Source organism: Oryzias latipes, chromosome 2 (genome assembly GCF_053564925.1).
Source record: "Oryzias latipes strain Hd-rR chromosome 2, Olatipes_Hd-rR_3.1".
In the NCBI taxonomy this organism is placed as follows: domain Eukaryota; kingdom Metazoa; phylum Chordata; class Actinopteri; order Beloniformes; family Adrianichthyidae; genus Oryzias; species Oryzias latipes.
The window spans coordinates 20,661,965-20,681,374 of NC_136238.1; the positions used below are offsets into that span (position 1 = coordinate 20,661,965).

General features: G+C 42.7%; 1 protein-coding gene across 2 annotated transcripts; it reads right to left on the minus strand.

Moving 5' to 3' along the window:
• Positions 1-48: 48 nt before the first annotated feature.
• On the minus strand, positions 49-12,731 carry LOC101169839 (uncharacterized). 2 transcript variants are annotated; one of them, XM_078934081.1, is made up of 13 exons: positions 12,614-12,731; positions 12,108-12,242; positions 11,966-12,025; positions 9,450-9,569; positions 9,205-9,283; positions 8,845-9,043; positions 5,870-7,670; positions 5,604-5,777; positions 2,695-2,868; positions 2,329-2,502; positions 1,750-1,923; positions 1,202-1,248; positions 49-1,078 (listed from the first exon to the last, which is right to left on the minus strand). In XM_078934081.1, exons 2-13 carry the CDS (start codon positions 12,188-12,190, stop codon positions 540-542), a joined length of 3,624 nt encoding a protein of 1,207 aa, XP_078790207.1. In that variant the 5' UTR covers positions 12,191-12,242; positions 12,614-12,731; the 3' UTR covers positions 49-539. The 2 variants fall into 2 exon arrangements, with proteins under 2 accessions (XP_078790207.1, XP_023817634.1); XM_023961866.2 differs by having other exon boundaries at positions 11,921-12,025.
• Between the last annotated feature and the right edge of the window lie 6,679 nt (positions 12,732-19,410).

Consider the following 19,410-nt stretch of genomic DNA (forward strand, 5'->3'; position numbering starts at 1 on the left):
AGGTGAAAACATGAGAATGTGAAAAAGAATTAGACAAAGTTACACTGCTAATGTGGAAACATACAAAGCAAGTATTTATTGTATAAAAACCATGGTAACCCTTGTGCTATCTTAGATGACCCCACCCTTACATTGACGTGTTCTCCCTACCATGACAAAGGTGGATAAAGGTGGAAAGATTTCATGTAATCCATGGACACCAGTGAAGATCACAAATCATTGTAGAAAAAAGGTTCAGAGCACTGTCTAGTGGGTCTAGATGACCCAACTCCCAATGTAAAGTGCCTAGGATAGCACAAGGGTTAAAAAAAGTCCATTCCAAACACAACACGCTGATTTTCACTGAAGTTTGGAGCAATAAAAACATTTGGATCCTGAAATAACATGATCTGTAATGGAGGCCGAATTTACTAAGAACCATATTCAGGAGTTTCAGGATGAAAAGGTTTGAAGACATGAATCGGAAAACCAGTTTGTAAGAAAGGGAAAGACACACTGAACCCTCTGTTCAACAGAGTTTCTCTTACAGAACCACAACCTTAACTCGGATCTCTACACAGAACCACTGAGGAACCGGCACCCAACCTGAACCCAGGATAAAGAGGTTCCGTGAATGTGGCATTGAAGGTGTGGAGGTGCATCACTGAGTCGGAGGAAACTCTGAAGAAGGAAAGAGTTCCAGCAGGACAGTCCACATACACTGCTGCTCTGTGAGAGGAAGAGGAGGAAGAGGGGGAGATGTATGTTTCTCTGTTCTTGTGCCAGACAGAGTAAACATAATTGGAGCAGATCAGACTCCAGGACTGACTGTTGGCTCCAAACACACACTCATCCCTGTTTCCTTTCCTTCTCACTCCTCTGTAACTCAAGGATATGGAAACGTCTCCTCTCCACTCCACCTCCCAGTAACAGCGACCAGCCAGACCATCTCTGCACAGCAGCTGATGACACACATCGAATCTGTCTGGAAGATCCGGATACGACTGAAGCTCCTTCTCAAAGGTCACCTTCCTGTTGTCGTCAGACAGCTTCAGGTTCCCGTTCACTGTGTCTGTGTCGATTGTGAGGCTGCAGGAGTCTGACGGAGAAACAAACACAATCCAGCTGCAGTTCTGATGAGGACTGATTTGACAGCTTGAAGATGCCTGAATGTGAGTTGTTGTCATGAATCAAATATTTAAAAAAAAAAAAGCGCACTTACACTTCCTCAGACCTGGAGTCAGCCATTGGACTCCAGCTGGCTCCGCCCTGAAAAGAGGGGGGAGGGGGGGGGGGGGTCAGAGCAGCTAAGACTTTTTTTTTCAGCAAATATAGTATTACACATTAGATGACACCCATCTTCAGATTGTTCTACAGTGATGAAGGAACAGTCTAACATCTGGACACTTGAATGAAGCATCTGTAAATCTGACTTGTCACGTTCCAGCTGTTTGAAAGTTTTTCCTCATTTAATCTCCATTGAAGCAGCAGGAGGAGGAAGAGGAGACCATGTCATTGTGCTGAGCTGACCTGAAAAACTACACTGCTGGGCTTCTTCTAGGTTTATGAGTCAAGGAGTTGATGATCTGCTGACCACAATAATCCATCACACATGAGGAGACTTTGTCAGCTTCTTAACGTTTCTGTTTTCTGAGCTGAAGTCTGTGAATGAAGCAGCCTCACTGTCTGCTCCAGTGCAGCATTTTTGGAAAAAAGTTTAGGCAGAAGATAAAATGGGCTTTTGAAATAAGAAATAGAAACGAAATAAACCTGAGAGTCTTCAGTCTCCTGGGTTTTTCAGCCGGCCCGGCCAACAGCAGCTTCACTCCAGCCTCTCCTGGATGGTTGTAGCTCAAGTCCAGCTCTCTCAGATGGGAGGGGTTGGAGTTCAGAGCTGAAGCCAGAGAAGCACAGCCTTCCTCTGTGATCAGACAGCCTGACAAGCTACAGAAACACAACACAAAACCTCATACAATGAGTAATGGTTACAACACATGACATGAAAAATCAACAAGAATTGACCAAGATGACACAAGTAAGTCTACTCAGAGGTTGCCTACAAAAACTGGAGTAAATGGATACTTTAAAACCCATAAGCAGGAATAACCACAAAGCAACTGGAAACTGTTTCATGTTTTTGTTTCCATCTTTCTCCTGCTTGCTATTCCAGTGTTACAGTGACATGGATTATCTTATGTTGTAACAGAAAGTAGTGGTCTTCCATTTGTCAATTATCATCTTGTAAAAGTACATCTAAAAAATGTGAGTGTCGGGAAAATCAACTATTTTATCAGGTAAATCATAAAGAAAACATTAAATTGAACACAAATTGAATCAATATAGTCATACCTAAGAGCCTCCAGTTTACAATGTGGACTCTCCAGTCCAACTGACAACAGGTTGACTCCTGAATCCTGCAGGTTGTTGTTACTTAGATCCAGTTTTTGGAGATTGGATGATTTACAACTGAGAACGGAGGACAAAGATGGACAACTTTTCTCTGACAGGTCACAGTAGAAGACTCTGGAAACACACACACAAATAGAAAACATGGTAATTAAAACTCTGAACACTGTTGTCATACCATTACAACCCAAAAAATGTATCATGAACCTGTTAGATTGGATTGTATAATCCCTAATATTTCTTTTTTTTAAATGGTAAACTAGAGAACATTAGACAAAACCTGGAAGCAAGAGTTTATTGAAACCTGACCTGAGAGTCTCCAGTCTACAGCATGGACTCTCGAGTCCAGCAGACAGAAGCTTCACTCCTGAATCCTGCAGCTTGTTGTTACTCAGGTCCAGATGTCTTAGTCTTGAGGACTGAGAGCTGAGAACTGAGGACAGAGCTGCACAGCTTCTCTCTGACAGGTTACAGTACTCTAATCTAGAGAAGAAATGAATAAAAAGATTTGACCAAGTTATCCAAGTCTATTTTGCAGCACAATTGATATACAAAGTGAATGAGAGTATTTTACACATAAAAATATACAGTAACCCTTTTGCTATCCTAGGCACTTTAACATTGGGAGTTGGGTCATCTAAACTCCCACTAAACAGTGTGCTGAACCTTTTTTCTTCAATGATTTGTGATCTTCACTGGTGTCCATGGATTACATGAAATCTTTCCACCTTTATCCACCTTTGTCATGGTAGGGAGAACACGTCAATGTAAGGGTGGGGTCGTCTAAGATAGCACAAGGGTTAAAAGTACAGCCCCTCTGCAATCTCACATGCATTTTTGTGATAATTGTTGCAGAAAACGCTGGAAGCTGCAGCTGTTTTTTCTAAAAGATGTAATAAGAATTAAGTCAATAGATTCAAAAACTGTTTGATGTGTGTTCGTTGTTTTAAGACGTTAAGAGGAGAGACTCACTGTGCGCTAAGACAGTCACTGTACTGCATCATGGGAGATGTAGTGCCCGTAATCCGTCGACCGCAGAAAGACCAGCGTCTTTGAGCTTCAGGTTTTGTTCACTTGTTCCAATCTGATACCAGATTCTGTGGAAAGCTACACCGCTAAAGACGAGCTTTAGCTGGTATTTTTGTTAGAACAGAGAGACTTTTTTGCGCTAAATCGAAACAAGGAAGTAAATACTTTAACCACTTCTGATTGGTCAGACTGATGACATGTGATTAAGCCTTCAAGAATGATTGGTGGAGACAGTTAAAGGGGCGGGACTTTTCCTCACACAGTTATAGCTACAGCTGTATCCCGTCATTCTTATCAAAATGTCTTTAATAGAATTAAATAAACACAAAGAAAAAATAATTTTATTATATTTCATATTCTCAACTTCTCAGTGTTTTATCAGGGCCTGTTCGGATGAACAAAGAGCTGATTTCCTGGAGATGGTAATTGCTTTTAGATCAGTTAATGAGGGCAATTTCTCATGGCACACTTGACCATCTCCCACGGCACACTAGTGTGCCGCGGCACACTGGTTGAAAAACACTGATCTAAAGTATCTAATTTCAGTAAACAAAAGTATCTCATTTCAATAGGCAAGTCAACCACTCAGTTGTTATAACATAAATCTGACATAACCAATGCTTTGTTTTTATCTCATCGGTTGTTGATTGCTGAGAGGAACCATGATATGAGTTATCGGCCATTGAAGCTTCATTAGAAGAAGACTTGTTGGTTCGTGTTTTCTTTTGCTGCGTTGACTTCGTGTTCTCTGACAGACTGGGTTCCAAGAATGCTAAAGTTGTGTCTTGACAACACAACAATACAGAAGAAGTGACAGAAATACTGTACATCTTCCCTCCTACAGACTGCAAAGTCCCACTGCATACGCACATTGAAAAGTAAATTGTGCCAGGAGTGATAGATATTTATATACCTTCTGCATTCTCAGAAGATAAGTTTTCTTTTTCCTGTGTCTCCTACATGGTTCTCCAAACATGTTATGCCTTTCATCTTTTCTGTCATTCTTGCTTAAACAAATTTTTTAAGTTGTTCAACTGCATTTTTGGTGATTATCTAAGGTCAAAGTGTTTAAACATGCCTCATTTTGCTGAGAGTTTGGGATGACTTTTGTTTTTCAAACTGAGTCAAACAGACAGTTGGAAGGGTTTAACCAATATCTGGAGAGTGATTGTGCTCTCAGGATCCACTTCTTGGGCTGGTGATCTGGTGTGGGTTGAATTTGCCCATGTTTTGCTTTCTGCCTGACGCTACCATTGAGCTTGGAAGAGTGTCCATCCAAGAGAAGAGAGCCTAGGCTTTAGTCTATTCAATGCTTCAAAGCTGCTGCCAAGCAGTTATGAACCGCCCCTTGGTTTTTGGGGCTGTTTACACTTTCCAGGATTATTAGTCCTGTTGCTGTCTGTCTCAGACTGAAACATCCTCTTTATGCCCATCTCACATTTCGTTTGTAGGGATAAGCAACTCCTGGCCTCAAGGGCCAGAGTGTTTGCATGATTTCCAGGAATCCAAGCCATACTCATGACTGATTACCTGGTTTAGGCGTTTCCCCCCAATTAGAGCTTACCACGTTGGAAAACACGCAGAAATTTGGCCTCTCAAGACTTGGAGTTGCCCTTCCCTGGTCAATCACTCGGTCACCTTAAAGTAAGCAGCAGTAAACCATAAAGTAAAGTGATAGTGGCACCAAGGGCCTCCCAGACAACCATGCAGGGAAGCAGATTTAAAGGGTCCACCCACCAGGCAACCTGATATAGCCTATGGACTCCTCTGACAACCACAGTTTGGGAAAATGCAGTCTGAAAGGAGCAGACTGGACTGATAAATCCTTGACTCAGCTGTGACTCAGGTTTCACCAAACGATTATACTCTCCCCTGCTCAATGTTGAAACCTGGCAGAGCTACTAGAGGAGGCAACTTCTTGAAGCAGTGCATCAGGGGTACCCCATGAATCCTGACAACCCCCACTCAACATCTTGTGTGACTAGTTATGTATTGTGCTTTTTTCTGTACTGCTGGGGTTCTGTTTTTTTCTTTAACTCTACTGTGATCCTAACATGAACATAGTGCACATGTTTCATATCCCCCCTGTTTTCTTTTCCAAGCAAATTAGTTCTGCTTGTTCTTGTTAAAATCACAATAGAGCCCCATTCAAATTCTATTATTCAACATAAAATAGTGCTGTATCCTACCTGAGATCCTCCAGATCACAGCATGGACTCTCAAGTCCAACAGACAACAGCTCCACTCCTGAATCCTGCAGGTTGTTGTTACTCAGGTCCAGATGTCTGAGTCTGGAGAACTGAGAGCTGAGAACTGAGGACAGAGCTGCACAGCTTCTCTCTGACAGCTTACATGCACCAAGGCTGCAAAGGGAGATGTAATAAATAGAAAAAGAACTAGTTTCCACCAAAGAAAAAACACATACATAAATGAATAAATCAGTGAGAGTTCTTACAGAGCTTTGTTGGAGGCTTTGATCACCGGCAGCAGCCTCAGAAGAGCCTCCTCTGAAGCAGAGTATTTCTGCAGGTCAAACTCTTCCAGATCTTCTTCTGATGACAGTAAGATGAAGACCAGAGCAGACCACTGAGCAGGAGACAGTTTCTCTGTGGAGAGACGTCCTGACCTGAGGGACTGTTGGATGTCCTCCACTAGAGAACCATCATTCAGTTCATTCAGACAGTGGAACAGGTTGATGCTTTTCTCTGCAGACAAATTTTCACTGATCTTCTTCTTGATGAACTGGACTGTTTCCTGATTAGTCTGTGGACTACTTCCTGTCTGAGTCTGTAGACCTCGTAGGAGACTCTGATTGGTCGGTAGAGAAAGACCCAGGAGGAAGCGGAGGAACAAGTCCAGGTGTCCGTTTGGACTCAGTAAGGCCTTCTCCACAGCACTCTGGTACAACTGGACTGGACCACTTGGTTTAAGTTTAAGGACTTTGGATTTTTTCTGTTGTTCTTCCTCCATGAGGTTGAGTCCAGAGGTGATGAAGGTCAGATGGACATGAAGAGCAGCCAGGAACTCCTGAACACTCAGATGGATGAAGCAGAAGACTTTGTCCTGGTACAGGCCTTTCTCCTCTCTAAAGATCTGTGTGAACACTCCTGAGTACACTGAGGCTGCTCTGATATCGATGCCACACTCTGTCAGGTCAGATTCATAGAAGATCAGGTTGCCTTTCTGCAGCTGCTCAAACGCCAGTTTTCCCAGAGACTCCATCATCTTCCTGCTCTCTGGACTCCAGTGAGGATCTGTCTCAGCTCCTCCATCATACTTGACCTTCTTGACTTTGGCCTGAACCACCACAAAGTGGATGTACATCTCAGTCAGGCTCTTGGGCAGCTTTCCTCCCTCTCTGCTCTTCAGCAGATCCTCCAGAACTGTAGCAGTGATCCAGCAGAAGACTGGGATGTGGCACATGATGTGGAGGCTTCTGGATCTCTTGATGTAGGAGACAATCATTCTGGCCTGCTCTTCATCTCTGAACCTCTTCCTGAAGTACTCCTCCTTCTGTGGATCGTTGAACCCTCTGACCTCTGTCACCATGTCAACACACTCAGCAGGGATCTGATTGGCTGCTGCAGGTCGTGTGGTGATCCAGAGGTGAGCAGAGGGAAGCAGGTTCCCCCTGATGAGGTTTGTCACCAGATCACCAACTGAGGTGGGCTTTCTAGGGTCATTTAGGATCTGAGTCTTGTGGAAGTCCAGAGGAAGTCGACACTCATCCAGACCATCAAAGATGAAGAGAACCTGGAAATGTTCAAAGCTGCAGATTCCTGCTTCTTTGGTTTCAGGGAAGAAGTGATGAACAAGTTCCACCAAGCTGAACTTCTCCTCTTTCAGCACATTCAGCTCTCTGAAAGTGAATGGAAATGTGAAGTGGAGGTTCTGGTGGGCTTTGCCTTCAGCCCAGTCCAGAGTAAACTTCTGTGTTAAGACTGTTTTCCCGATGCCAGCCACTCCCTTAGTCATCACGGTTCTGATTGGTTCTTGTCTTCCAGCTGGGAGTTGAAAGAGCTCTTCTTGTCTGATGCTTTTTTCTGCTCTGTCTGCTTTCCTGGATGCTGCTTCAATCTGTCTGACCTCATGTTCTTCATTCAGCTCTCCTCTTCCTCCCTCTGTGATGTAGAGCTCTGTGTAGATCTCATTCAGAAGAGTTGGGCTTCCTGCTTTGGCGATCCCCTCAAACAAACACTGGAACTTCTTTATTTGCTCAGATTGGACTTTATGTTGACAAGCAGTAGCAGGAGATCCTGAATAGACACAACAGAGTAACACTACTCACAACAACTCAGTGGATGTCGTATACTCAGTGATAATATTTGATTCATAGATTTTGGGCATAGGGAGGTAATTGTATTGGGGTAATAGACTGACCTTCTTTGTGTTTTACACACAAAGAAAAGCTTTTCGATGTGGCATCAATTTGACAGACCCAGGAGTGGAGCCCCTCCAGTGACAGATCCATTTACAAGGGGTACCAGGGTATTAGGGTTTCCAGACAAACTAATTACAACCAACTCCACCACTCTGACATGAATGCTAGACAGCTGTTGAATGTTATTCCAATGACACCAAGACACAAGGGTGAACGTTTGCAGTAGGCAGAAGACCATGTGACCTGGACAGTGCAGCAAATATCTATTGTCCTGTTTACTGATGAGTATTGGGTCATCTTGCACAGAAATAATGATCATCAGCATTGCTGAGGAAGGGGAAGCAACCATTGCACAATGGTCAACATGGTCCCCAGGGTTTGCTTTGGTATAATAAGGTCAACAGTCTGGGCAGGCATCATGAATGAGCGCAAAACTGAATTGGTTATTGTGCATGGCACAGTCACTGCACATTCTAACCTCAGATACATCATTGAACCCACCATTATCCCCCAATTCCATCTGCACACCACCAACTTTCTGTTCATGGATGATAATTGCTTCACCACATGGTGCCAGAATCTTCACAGCTGGATTTCAGGAAGTGGAAGTGCCTCATATGGTTTGGTCACTGGTGGTCCCTGACCTAAACCGCATAGAGCACGTCTGGTAGAACTGCATGTAGCACTCAGAACAACATCATGAGGCAAGTGGGAAGCACGTGATGCCGCTGTCAAGCTGTCATTGTGCCAAATGGGGGAAATATGGACATTTTATTATTTGGGGCTACCTTTATTACTATCTTGATTTTTGGGGTAATAAATATCAAACTCAAGAAAACTGCCTTTTTTCTACTTCATTATTACTGATATGACAGGGATTTTTTTTAAAATAGTTCATCAAAATTCTGACCAATAGGAAATGAACTGATGCAAATAACATCTTTCACAGATGAAAGTGGTGTAAATTCTCTGCAGCCTTCAACTGAGTCTTGATACATCAGTCAATCTTCATTTATCAGCAGCTGAAACCTTCAGAGAAATCCTCTTACTGCTCTGCAGTCGATTAGCCAGCTCCTCCTGCTTCATTCTCTTCAGGAAGTCCACCATGATCTTCATCAGTGAGTCTCTGCTGATCCTCTGCTCTTCATCTTCATCCTCCAGCTCCTCCTTATCCTTCCTCTGACTCAGAAGCTTCTGGATTTTCTTCAGCTCCTTCTTCACAAAGGTGACAATGTTGTCCTCCAGCAGCTGCAACAGAATTCCAGATGAATGAGCCAATCAGAGTGAAGTCATGGAGCCAAACATCAGCTCCATGTTGGACACACTGACAGTCCACTGGTGTCCAAAGTGCAGCATGGAGACGACTGTGGACAGAATGATGGGAAAGTAGTTGTTGTTCATGTACAGACCAGAAAGATGGAGTCCAGCTGTGTTTGATGCTGCTGGACAGACGGACCACTGGGAGTCTCTGAGCTCTGCTGGTCCAGTCTGTGGAGAATCAGCAACAATCAGATCCATTCTGTCTGTGCACACAGAGACTAACACGCTGAAGATAGAAATCTCTGCGAGAAAGAGCTGAGCTCACATCAAACACATGTTGGAATAAAAACATTTCACTCATTTGACTCAGTTTCAACATTTGCATACAGCTCACCTCTCTGCACAAAAAGATACTGATGATTTAAAAAAAATAAGACGATCCTTTGACTGGTCACTCCTGACGGACACACAGCTGGGTTCAGATCCAGATCCAGTTCCGAGTCTCTGGTGGATCCTGATAGAAACACATTTGTTTTATTAGAAGTGAGTTTCTTTCTTGATGGTGTTTGATTTGGATCATCTCAGATCCTAAATGCATCATGAATGCTGTGGTTTTTTGAACAGTAATGATTCCACTCCAACATTCATTCTGACTCACAGATCAATCAGAGTTACAGTCAACGGAATTATTCATTCTCGTTTATTCTAAATTAGAAAAACATTCTATGGCAAAAGAGATGAAAGTAGCGCATCAAAGTTAAAGTCCATCCACTGATCCACTTTCTTCTGCTCATCCAGGACCAGGTTGTGGGGGCAGCAGACTAGTCAGACCCGATAATTGAGGGTAGCCCTGCTGAAGTCCAACATGCATCAGGAACATTTCCTTCATCTTCTTTGGTTTTGTTCCTTTCGGGGTCACGGGGCTGCCGGAGCCTATCCCGGCCACTTGTGGGCAAAGGCAGGGGATGCCCTGGACGGGTCGCCAGTCTGTCACAGGGCAACATATCACACATCCATTCACGTTCACACTCACACCTATGGACAATTTAGAGTTGCCAATTAACCTATGAAGCATGTTTTTGGACAGTGGGAGGAAGCCGGAGAACCTGGAAAGAACCCATACCTGCATGGGGAGAACATGCAAACTCCACACAGGCATTAAGAACACGTTTAACTTAATGCCTTGAGTGGTTAACCAAGCCCCTACTGTAGATGTTCAAACAGCCTACATTTACGGATCCAAACTTCATGTTTCCAGAACTTTTGTAAAATCCACAAAACGTGTGTGGATTGGTAAACTCCATGAACCATGAACCCACAAGCACTCAACATAACAAGTAGGGCTTATGTGCTAATCCACAACCAAGATACAGAGCAGTAGCAGTGTAGCTAGGGTGTGAGTAGCGTAAGCCCTTTGTAGTTGGACAACATCCTCCGATTCCGGTTCTAAAAAAAAGAGGCACCAACACCCTGTTCTTGCAATCCAGAGACACTGTCTTTGAGTGTCACAGAATGCTGCAAAGGCATATCACTCAAGACAGCCCGACAACATCCAGAAACCTTGAGGTGATCAGGGCAGACCCCTGTTATAGGCGCATCGCCACTGAAGAGCTCTTTGACTACCTAATACCCAATTGTTTGTCCTCAGCCTCTGCTTCTTTAGACCAACAGCTCACCACTAGGTAGTGATTGGTTGAAGGCTCCATCTTCTTCAGCTTATCCGGGACCGAGTCGGGGGGGGGGGGGGCAGTCTATGGAAAGATGCCTAGACTTCCCTTGCCCTGGCTACTTCGTCCTGCTCCTCTGGGGGGACCCCGAGGCCAGCCAAGAGACGTAGTCTCTCCAGCGTGTCCTGGGTCTTCCCCAGGGCCTCCGCCCAGTGGGACCTGCCCTGGGGGGCATCTGGACTAGATGCTCGATTCACCTCAACTGGCTTCTCTTGAAGTGAAGGAGAAGCGATTCTACTCAGAGCTCTCCGCGGGTGACCGAGCTTCTCACCCTATTTCTTAGGGAGCGCCCAACCATCCTACGGAGGAAGCTCATGACCATTGGTGAGTATTGGAACGACAAAGATCGACAGGTAAATTGAGAGCTTTGCTTTCTAGCTCAGCTCTGTCTTCACCACGACGGACCGGTACAGCGACCGCATCAATACGGATGCTGCTCCCCAGTAAATATCTACATGTGAAATTTTAAAGCTAAACTTTAGTCAACTTGTTTTGTTTGTAATCCTGACCCCTCTTGTTGTTCTCTAATCATTCTCCTAATTCTTCACCCCTATTTTCCTTTCTTGCACCCATCTCTAATATCCCCTCTGTTATCCATGCAGTCCATAAATAAATACACAAAAATATCGTAAAAATAAAGTTTACCTTAAGAAATAAAAGGGGTTTCTGAAGCTACAAAGCCCCCTGCTGTAGGAGTAACATCTACCCACCACTAGAGGCCCTCAGCTCTGATCTGTTTGTTCAGTTGATGGACAGGTCACATTAACCCTTGTGCTATCTTAGATGACCCCACCCTTACTTTGACGTGTTCTCCCTACCATGACAAAGGTGGATAAAGGTGGAAAGATTTCATGTAATCCATGGACACCAGTGAAGATCACAAATCATTGAAGAAAAAAGGTTCTAGTGGGTCTAGATGACCCAACTCCCAATGTTAAAGTGCCTAGGATAGCACAAGGGTTAAGAGAAGCAGAAAATAGAGATGAGAAATGTGAACATTTTGTGGATTACTGAGGATTACAGCAACAGTGAGTTTGGTTGTGTAAACCACAAAGTGATCATTTGGATTTTTAAAGTCTCCACTGATCAAATGCTGTCAATCTATTGAATCCATAACATGTATCTGACAAACACTTACGGTTTTACTCCTAAACTGCTGCCTTTGAGGTTTACAGTTAAATACTTTTTCACATCACTCCTGTCGGACCCCCAGCTGGATCCAGATCCAGGTCCAGGTTGGTTCCTGTGAAGAATGAAGGTTGCTGGTGTGAGTGCTGAGCTCTGACATGGAGAAGATCATGGACAGTTAGAGATCTTCATCTCACCTCTGAGCTTTGCTCCGGCTCTCATCACACAGAGTGCTTTTAGAGGGAGGGGCTCCCTCCTGTGGTTCCTCCCACCGATCCATGCTCCTGGATTCACTGGATCCACATCAGCTCACACACACCTTCCACCTTCACCTGCAGAGGAAACACTCATTATCCACATCCATACACTCACGTGCACACCTAGAGATAATTTAGAATAATCACTTAACCTGTGAAGCATGCTTTTGGACTGTGGGAGGAAGCCATAGCATCCTGATAAAGCTCAAGCATTGCATATGGGGAACATGCAAACTCCACACGGAAAGGTTTGAGCCACAGATCAAATGAAATCAGGTTTTTTCAGAACTGTCTCAACACGCCTGCATGAAAACTTTCTGTTTTTTAGGAAGCACCGATCTCTGCCTCTGCTGCTCTTTTCTCTGTCCTCCAACGCAGACACAGCACCTTCATCATTAGCGTAGAAAACGACAGAAAAGAAGAAAAAGATTTTCACAAAGACTCACCGCTACAGAAGAGGAAAGCAGGAAATTCTCACTTCTGTCTACTTGAATAGACTGAGCTCTCTCTGAGTTTGAGACTTGAGAGCAGAGCTCCTCCCCCTGTGTGTGTGTATGTGTGTCTGTGTGAGACTGTTTCCTCCTCTCTCCATTTTACAAGAAATCACGTGACTGCAGCAGTTTGCAGTCAACAAACAGCTGCATTATAAATAGAAAATGACAGTAGCTAAATTCAAACTAAAATATTTCTGGTTTGTGCAAACTTCAGGGCCTATCTCTATGCATCTTTCAGTGCAGCATGAATTAGATTTCTTCTCAGAAATCCTCTTTTGTTTGTTGGAATGCAGAACTTTGTTACAAATTATTCACAAGTTTGCTGAAGCTTTGAGTCTGCAGCTGATTCTGCAGAGAAGAAGGATTCGATCCAGACCATTGTGATCACTGCACCTGCTGCGAATGGTGGCAGTGGTTCTTCCCAAAGGGCTTAGCTCAAGATGAGCTAAAGATGAAGGGATCCCTCCCATCATGGGAGCACCACCTGCAGGAGGTTTCAAAATGGGCTGGAAATTGTGTTTAAGTAGCAGTTGAAGGTGATTTTTTTTTCTGCAGCCCAACCACCAGATTTTGACTTTTAGGACTTGGAACGTCACCTCTCTGGGAGGAAAGGAGCGGGAGTTTGTGCAGGCCAAGAGGTACCAAATAGATAAGTTCACCTCCATGCATGGCCTCTGGAGTCCATCCCTCGAGAAGGGTTGGACTGTACCATTCTGAAGTTATGCGTGGTGAGAGGCTCACACTGGCGTGGGCTTGCTCGTGAGCCCGTAGCTCGGCAGCCAAATGTTGGGGCTCATCCCGGCGGATGAAATAATTGTGTCCCTTCATACACATTTCTGACTGTGGTTGTAGCCAACTAGCCAAACAGCAGTTCAGAATTCCCAGAATTCCTGGTGTCCCTCTGAGGGGTACTGGAAAGCACTCCAACGGAGACTCCATTGTCCTCATGGGGGACTATAATACACAAAGGGGCAATCAAAGTGTGACCTATAAAGGCGTGACTGGAAGGAATGCCCTTTCGCTTTGCAACAGTTTTGCTATTTTAATGAAACAACACTTTCCGATTTTACATTGTTAAAATAGTCAATCTAATAATTTAAAGGCCTGTACACACCGGGACGAATTTCCTGCGCGAAATTCGCCGACGTTTAACGCCTCGTAACTAAACAAAGGGCACCAATGTGAGTGTGCACACCGACGCGAAAAACACCAAGCGTAAAAGCGTCATTTTTTTAAAAACGCCTCAGGTCCGTTTTTTTTGGTTTGACGCGCCGCGTCAAAAACTATACGACCAATGAGAATGGCGCTTTTGCACACCTGTCTGGAGCTTCTGAAGTTACAGTAAAACACAACTTGGGGGCGCTCAAACACAAAACTGTCTTGCTGAGCACACATACCAGCGAAGAAGATATACGCCAAGTAGCGTCAACACTGCTGCGAAGAAATAAGACAGACTTTCTAAAATATCCCCGAAAACGCTCATGATACATTTTCAGCTCTTGTACCAGTCGATAAAACTTCCCATGTTCTTCTCTTCTCATAACTATGGGATGTACCCAAAATTGACATCTTTTCCGGCGTCTTTCATCATTCAACAGAACAATAATTTCTTCATCGCTGGAACTGGAACTAGAGCTACTGGTGCTTGAAATATTCATGTTTTCTTTGAATGATACTGACAAGCGCATAAATACTTGCTCTCTTCTTCTGAGTGAAAAGCGACTTTAAGAAGCATAAAATTGCGCAGCGCCACCTTGTGTACAGGAATATTTCTGTTTTACACTAAGCGCCATCTAATGTCAGGGAATGAAATTGCATATTCACTCGGCTCGTCGTCAGCGAAAATCGCCTGGGTGTGAACACAAAAAAACGTGTTGAAAAACGCTGGCTAATAACGTGCGCCGATTTTCGTCCCGGTGTGTACGGCCCTTAACAAGTTTGTGTGATCAGCGGGCCACTCACCAGTCACTATTTCCTGATGTGTCATCAGCATCCACGTCTTCATTCTGTGAACGCCTGTGTCTTGAATGACAATTTTGAGGCAGCCGACCCAGAGGACGACATTGACGCAAGAGTTGACGAGAACAAAACAGTTTGTAAATTTGACTGACATGGACAGGAGATTGAGGAAAAAGCAAAAGCGTTACCTTATATGTCATTTTTTAACAGGTACTTTGCAACATTGATAGGGCACAGAACATGATGTCTAAAAAGGAAGCACGGAAGTGACTCAAGTGGCACTGTCCAGCCAGCACTAAGGACCTATGCACTGTTGCTAGCATCACATCCAAGGGGGTGGCCACTAGTGTGAAGGCAAAAACTTGCCAGAGGGTGAACATGACCAGACTGAGAAAGTACCACATATCAAAAAGCAAGATGATAAGATGCAAATAAGTATTTATAATAAAATACTGATTTCATATTAAACATTGATAAAAAGTTTGTAGTCTTGTTTGCATATCGTCACATCCACCAACTATGAGGAAGTTTCTGCTGGGCCACTCATGCGTGACGCCTGAATGGCAGGTTGTTCATGCGTATGTCAGTACCAGGAGCAAAGTGCCAGAAAGACGTGAACCTTATCCCACCAGTGTGGTAAGGCGCATTTTGATGCAATCACATGAAACTTTAGGTCAAACTCATTGAAAGCATCAGAACTCCTAAAGCTTGACAAATAGCACCACTATTATTTTGTAGTTTGTTGTAGTTTTAATCGGTTCCTTAATCATTTTTTATGTCACATTGAAGCAAAATCACATGAAATGCTCTTTTCGTTCAGTTGGAATATGTCTTAGACCAAAACTGTCCTCTCAGAGACATCCTAGTGAAGGAGGACAATATATGTTCAACTCAGAAAGACTTTTGGAGCCTGGGTTTGACACAATGCGTGGAAACCACGATAAGTATTTTTAGAATGTCTGATGCACTGCAAAGGCAGTACCATGTACTGAAATGTATTCTACTTATTTTTGCTATTTCAGATTGAAAATGCTTGCCTCAAGATTCTGGGGGAAGCTGCACAAAGACATGCAATCTGTCATACTGGTACATATTTTTTTATTTTCTTTGCTGTAGCAATGATGGTGGTCAAGTCTTGATTACTTTTTTTTGGGATGTTTGTGTATTTAAATGAGGGAAAAGATGTTGTTTATATTGCTGACCTCCACATTGTGGCCACATGGAAGGATCCACAAACTAGGTTGCTTGTCGGTACTTTTTGGGGGTTTGTTTTCACGCCTATTTGTGCTTGTTAATTAATTTATAACAATACCTATAGGAATACTTCAAGTCCAAGGATATCCTGCTTTTTCCAGCTTGGAGCAGGCAGGCAGGTAAAGCTGACTACCACCTTTGCGTAAGGCCCTTGTTCTCTTTTGCTCTGAGTGTTTTCACACGTAGTGTCATGGATGATGATAAAATCTTTATTTCAGGCTATGTTGGTAGTTTAGAGACAGATACTCTTTCTGAACTCACTTCACCCTGATTGTTTTGGAGAGGATCTGTATCAAACCATATTTAGGTTGACACTGTTGAAAAGAAAAATTGTTCTGTCTTTGTTCAATGAGTAAATGTGTCGTCCGGCCTCACTCTCAGGCTTAAAGGTTCAGCTTGGAGCCTTGTTCTCTTGCTACTTCATTATGGTGGAAAAAACATGAGGAGACTTTGAGTTATGTTGTCAGTTCAACGTTCTGAAAGCTCATTGAGTACATGATATTGCAATAAAAATCTAGCAGGTGATTGTCTGCTATCTTCATTTACCTCAACTATGAAAGACAAAATGAGTCACCTACAAACAAGCAAGATTTCTGGCTCTCACAGACCTGAAACTTCTTCTGTAAGAGGATCCTCTGTCCTCCACTTGTTACCTGCATTAATGATACCTGTTTGAACTTGTTATCTACATAAAAGACACATGTCCAAAACCTCAAACAGTCATGCTCCAAACTCCTCTAAGGCCAAGACCAAAGAGCTGTCTAAGGACACCAGAAACCAAATTGTTGACTTGTGCCAGGATGGAAAGATTGAATCTGCAATAGGTAAAGAGCTCAGTGTGAAGAAATCAACTGTGGGAGCAAATATTAGGAAATGGAAGACATGCAAGACCACTGATAATGTCCCTTTCTCTGGAACTCCCCACAAGATCTCATCCCGTGGAGTCAAAATGATCACAAGAACGGTGAGAAAAATTCCCAGAACCACAATGAGGGGTCTAGTGAATGACCTGCAGAGTGCTGGGACCAAAGGAACAAAAGCTACCATCAGTAACACACTATGCAGCCAGAGACTCAAATCCTGCAGTGCTAGATGTATCCCCCTGCTGAAGCCAGTCCATGTGCAGATCCGTCTAAAGTTTGCTAGAGAACAGTTCAATAATCCAGAAGAGGATTGGGAGAAAAAAGAACCAAAATAGAACTTTTTTGGAAGAATGCGACTTGTCATGTTTGGAGGAGAAAGAATGCTGTAGTGCATCACCATGGAGGTGGTAATATCATGCTTTGGGGTTGTTTATCAGCAAAGGGACCAGGGGGGTATTCCAGAAAGCATGTTTAAACTAGCCTGACTTTAAGCCTGAACTCTGGCTGAAATACGCCTGAACTTGCTTACTCAGGGTATGTCGGTTCCAAAAGACCGGATATGAGTTGGCGTAATTACGCGCGACTTGGTAACCCTGGGTTAATGGGCGTGCACGGCAGGTACATAAAGACATTCTCAATGGATCGCCGATTTCTGGAGTCACCATGGAAACGCGTGGTGAAAAAAAAGAAAACGCTGTACTTCAGTGAGACGGAGTCTGAGGTTTTAATGATGGTGTATGAAGATTATACGTCCATCAAAAAAGTAACACGGCTGCATGATCACAAAAAAGAGTTTCTGCGTGTAGAAAAAGAGCAGACAAAGTAAACGCACGAGTTTCTGATCTTATTTCCATTTTCCTTGTGACGCACATACATATATAACTCATCCAATTTTGCCAACTTAAATGAATTACTTCTATTGGTAACAAAAAATTGAGTTAAATTTATTCAACCTAATTTCTTACGTCTATAAAACTCAATAATTGTTTATACAACTCAAATTTACGTATTTATCTAACAAAGGTCATATTACTCCAATTCAATTCATATTTTTTTCCATCTTAATTAATTACATTTCTTGAACTCTCAAATGCCTAAGTTTGAGCCGGCAGATATACTCATTTTTATAACAATAAAAAAGACAGGGGAATAATGCACGGTGCGCAAAAATCCGTTAAAGAATTTTCCTTGATTGTCATTACAATATCAAGCCGTAGGGGTGCTATATAAACTAACCATCATCTCCTTCACTCTCACTCATGGTGCAGAGACGTAAGCTCAGTACGGCAAAATAACTCAGCGAAACACAGTAAAACAGCTAAACAACTAAACACATTTGGTCAAAATCCCACACTTAAACCCAAATCCGTCCAGACAGGCAACGGGACTGATATCCCACAATCCTTTGCGGTGCCGCTCTAACAGCAGCACCAAAGTTACACCTTCTTAATTGAATTACTTTGAATGAAAGTAAAATAACCGTCTGAAAACTACGTGTAATTTTTAAACCGACTTACAAAAATATTATTGATTTTAACTGAAACAAATAATTAAGTTATATCAAAGTAAAAAATATATATATTTCCAGCATCCATATGTGGTCTTATCACCCTCTCACGGTAGAAATAGTATTATCTGAGCTTCTTCATCCACTAAATCATCTCCAAATGACACGCCATGCTGCTTCACCTCTCTGTAAACAAACTAACCTTCAACTAAACCTGCTCCCGACCAGGTTATGTTCAGAGCATGAGTTGCCATGGCAACTTGACCTACCCTGAAACATACCTCCATTTCTGGAACAGAAAACTGAGGTTATCAACTTCCTTAGCCTCAAACTTACCGTGAGAGCTAGCATAACCTGCTTTCTGGAATACCCCCCAGGACAACTGATCTGTGTAAAGGAAGGAATGAATGGGGCCATGCATTGTCAAATTTTGAATTAAAACCTGCATCAGCAAGTGCATTGAAGGTGAAAATTTTATTATTTTTCTCATTATTTCTCTCATAGTTGAGATATACCTATTATTAAAATTACAGGTATCCCTAATCTTATTAAGTTTGAGAACGTGCAGAATTGGTCCCTGAATAAATATTTTTTTTGCTCCACTGTATATTCATTTTCATTCTGGCCAAATATTACAGTCTTAATACATTCACAAATGTCAATATACAACCCTTGTTCCCCATTTTCATCTGTTGAAAATGAAAACGTTGAATCTGTTAAAAACCCAAAGAATTTAAAGGGTTTAAAAATTGAAAAATACAATTGGAATTATTGGTGAGGCGCCTTTTTGCTCGCTTTCCTTCTAAGTTTGTCATTAATGATAAAATTCTATGCAGTTTTGTTCGACCTCTTTTCTTTCTTTCATTTGCTGCTTTCTTCTGTTGGCCCCTTTGTTCAAAGCTATTTGTCTTTGTGTGATTCTATGACTTTCAGTGTTGCAAATAAAGTTTTATTAAAGGGCAAAAAGTTTTTTCCCCGTCAATTTTACTATTCCCTGAATAAAACTTTTATTTTAAAATTCTGTCAATTACTTTTAAACTTGCATTTTGTTCTGTTGTTTTTTGTTTGAAGATATTCATATTATTCTGATACAGTTCACATACTAGAAAAATGTATTAGTGAAATAACAAACCTAGGAGATTATTAACACCATACAGTATGACATG

What these genes read in the sequence shown, in the direction of transcription:
- LOC101169839 (XM_023961866.2), bottom strand. Translation starts at nt 12,190, where the DNA reads ATGGATCGGTGGGAGGAACCACAGGAGGGAGCCCCTCCCTCTAAAAGC. An exon ending in AGCCGGAGCAAAGCTCAGAG is followed by an intron (nt 12,026 to 12,107) that starts GTGAGATGAAGA and finishes CATTCTTCACAG; the next exon opens with GAACCAACCTGGACCTGGAT. An exon ending in TGTGATCTGGAGGATCTCAG is followed by an intron (nt 2,869 to 5,603) that starts GTAGGATACAGC and finishes TTTCTTCTCTAG; the next exon opens with ATTAGAGTACTGTAACCTGT.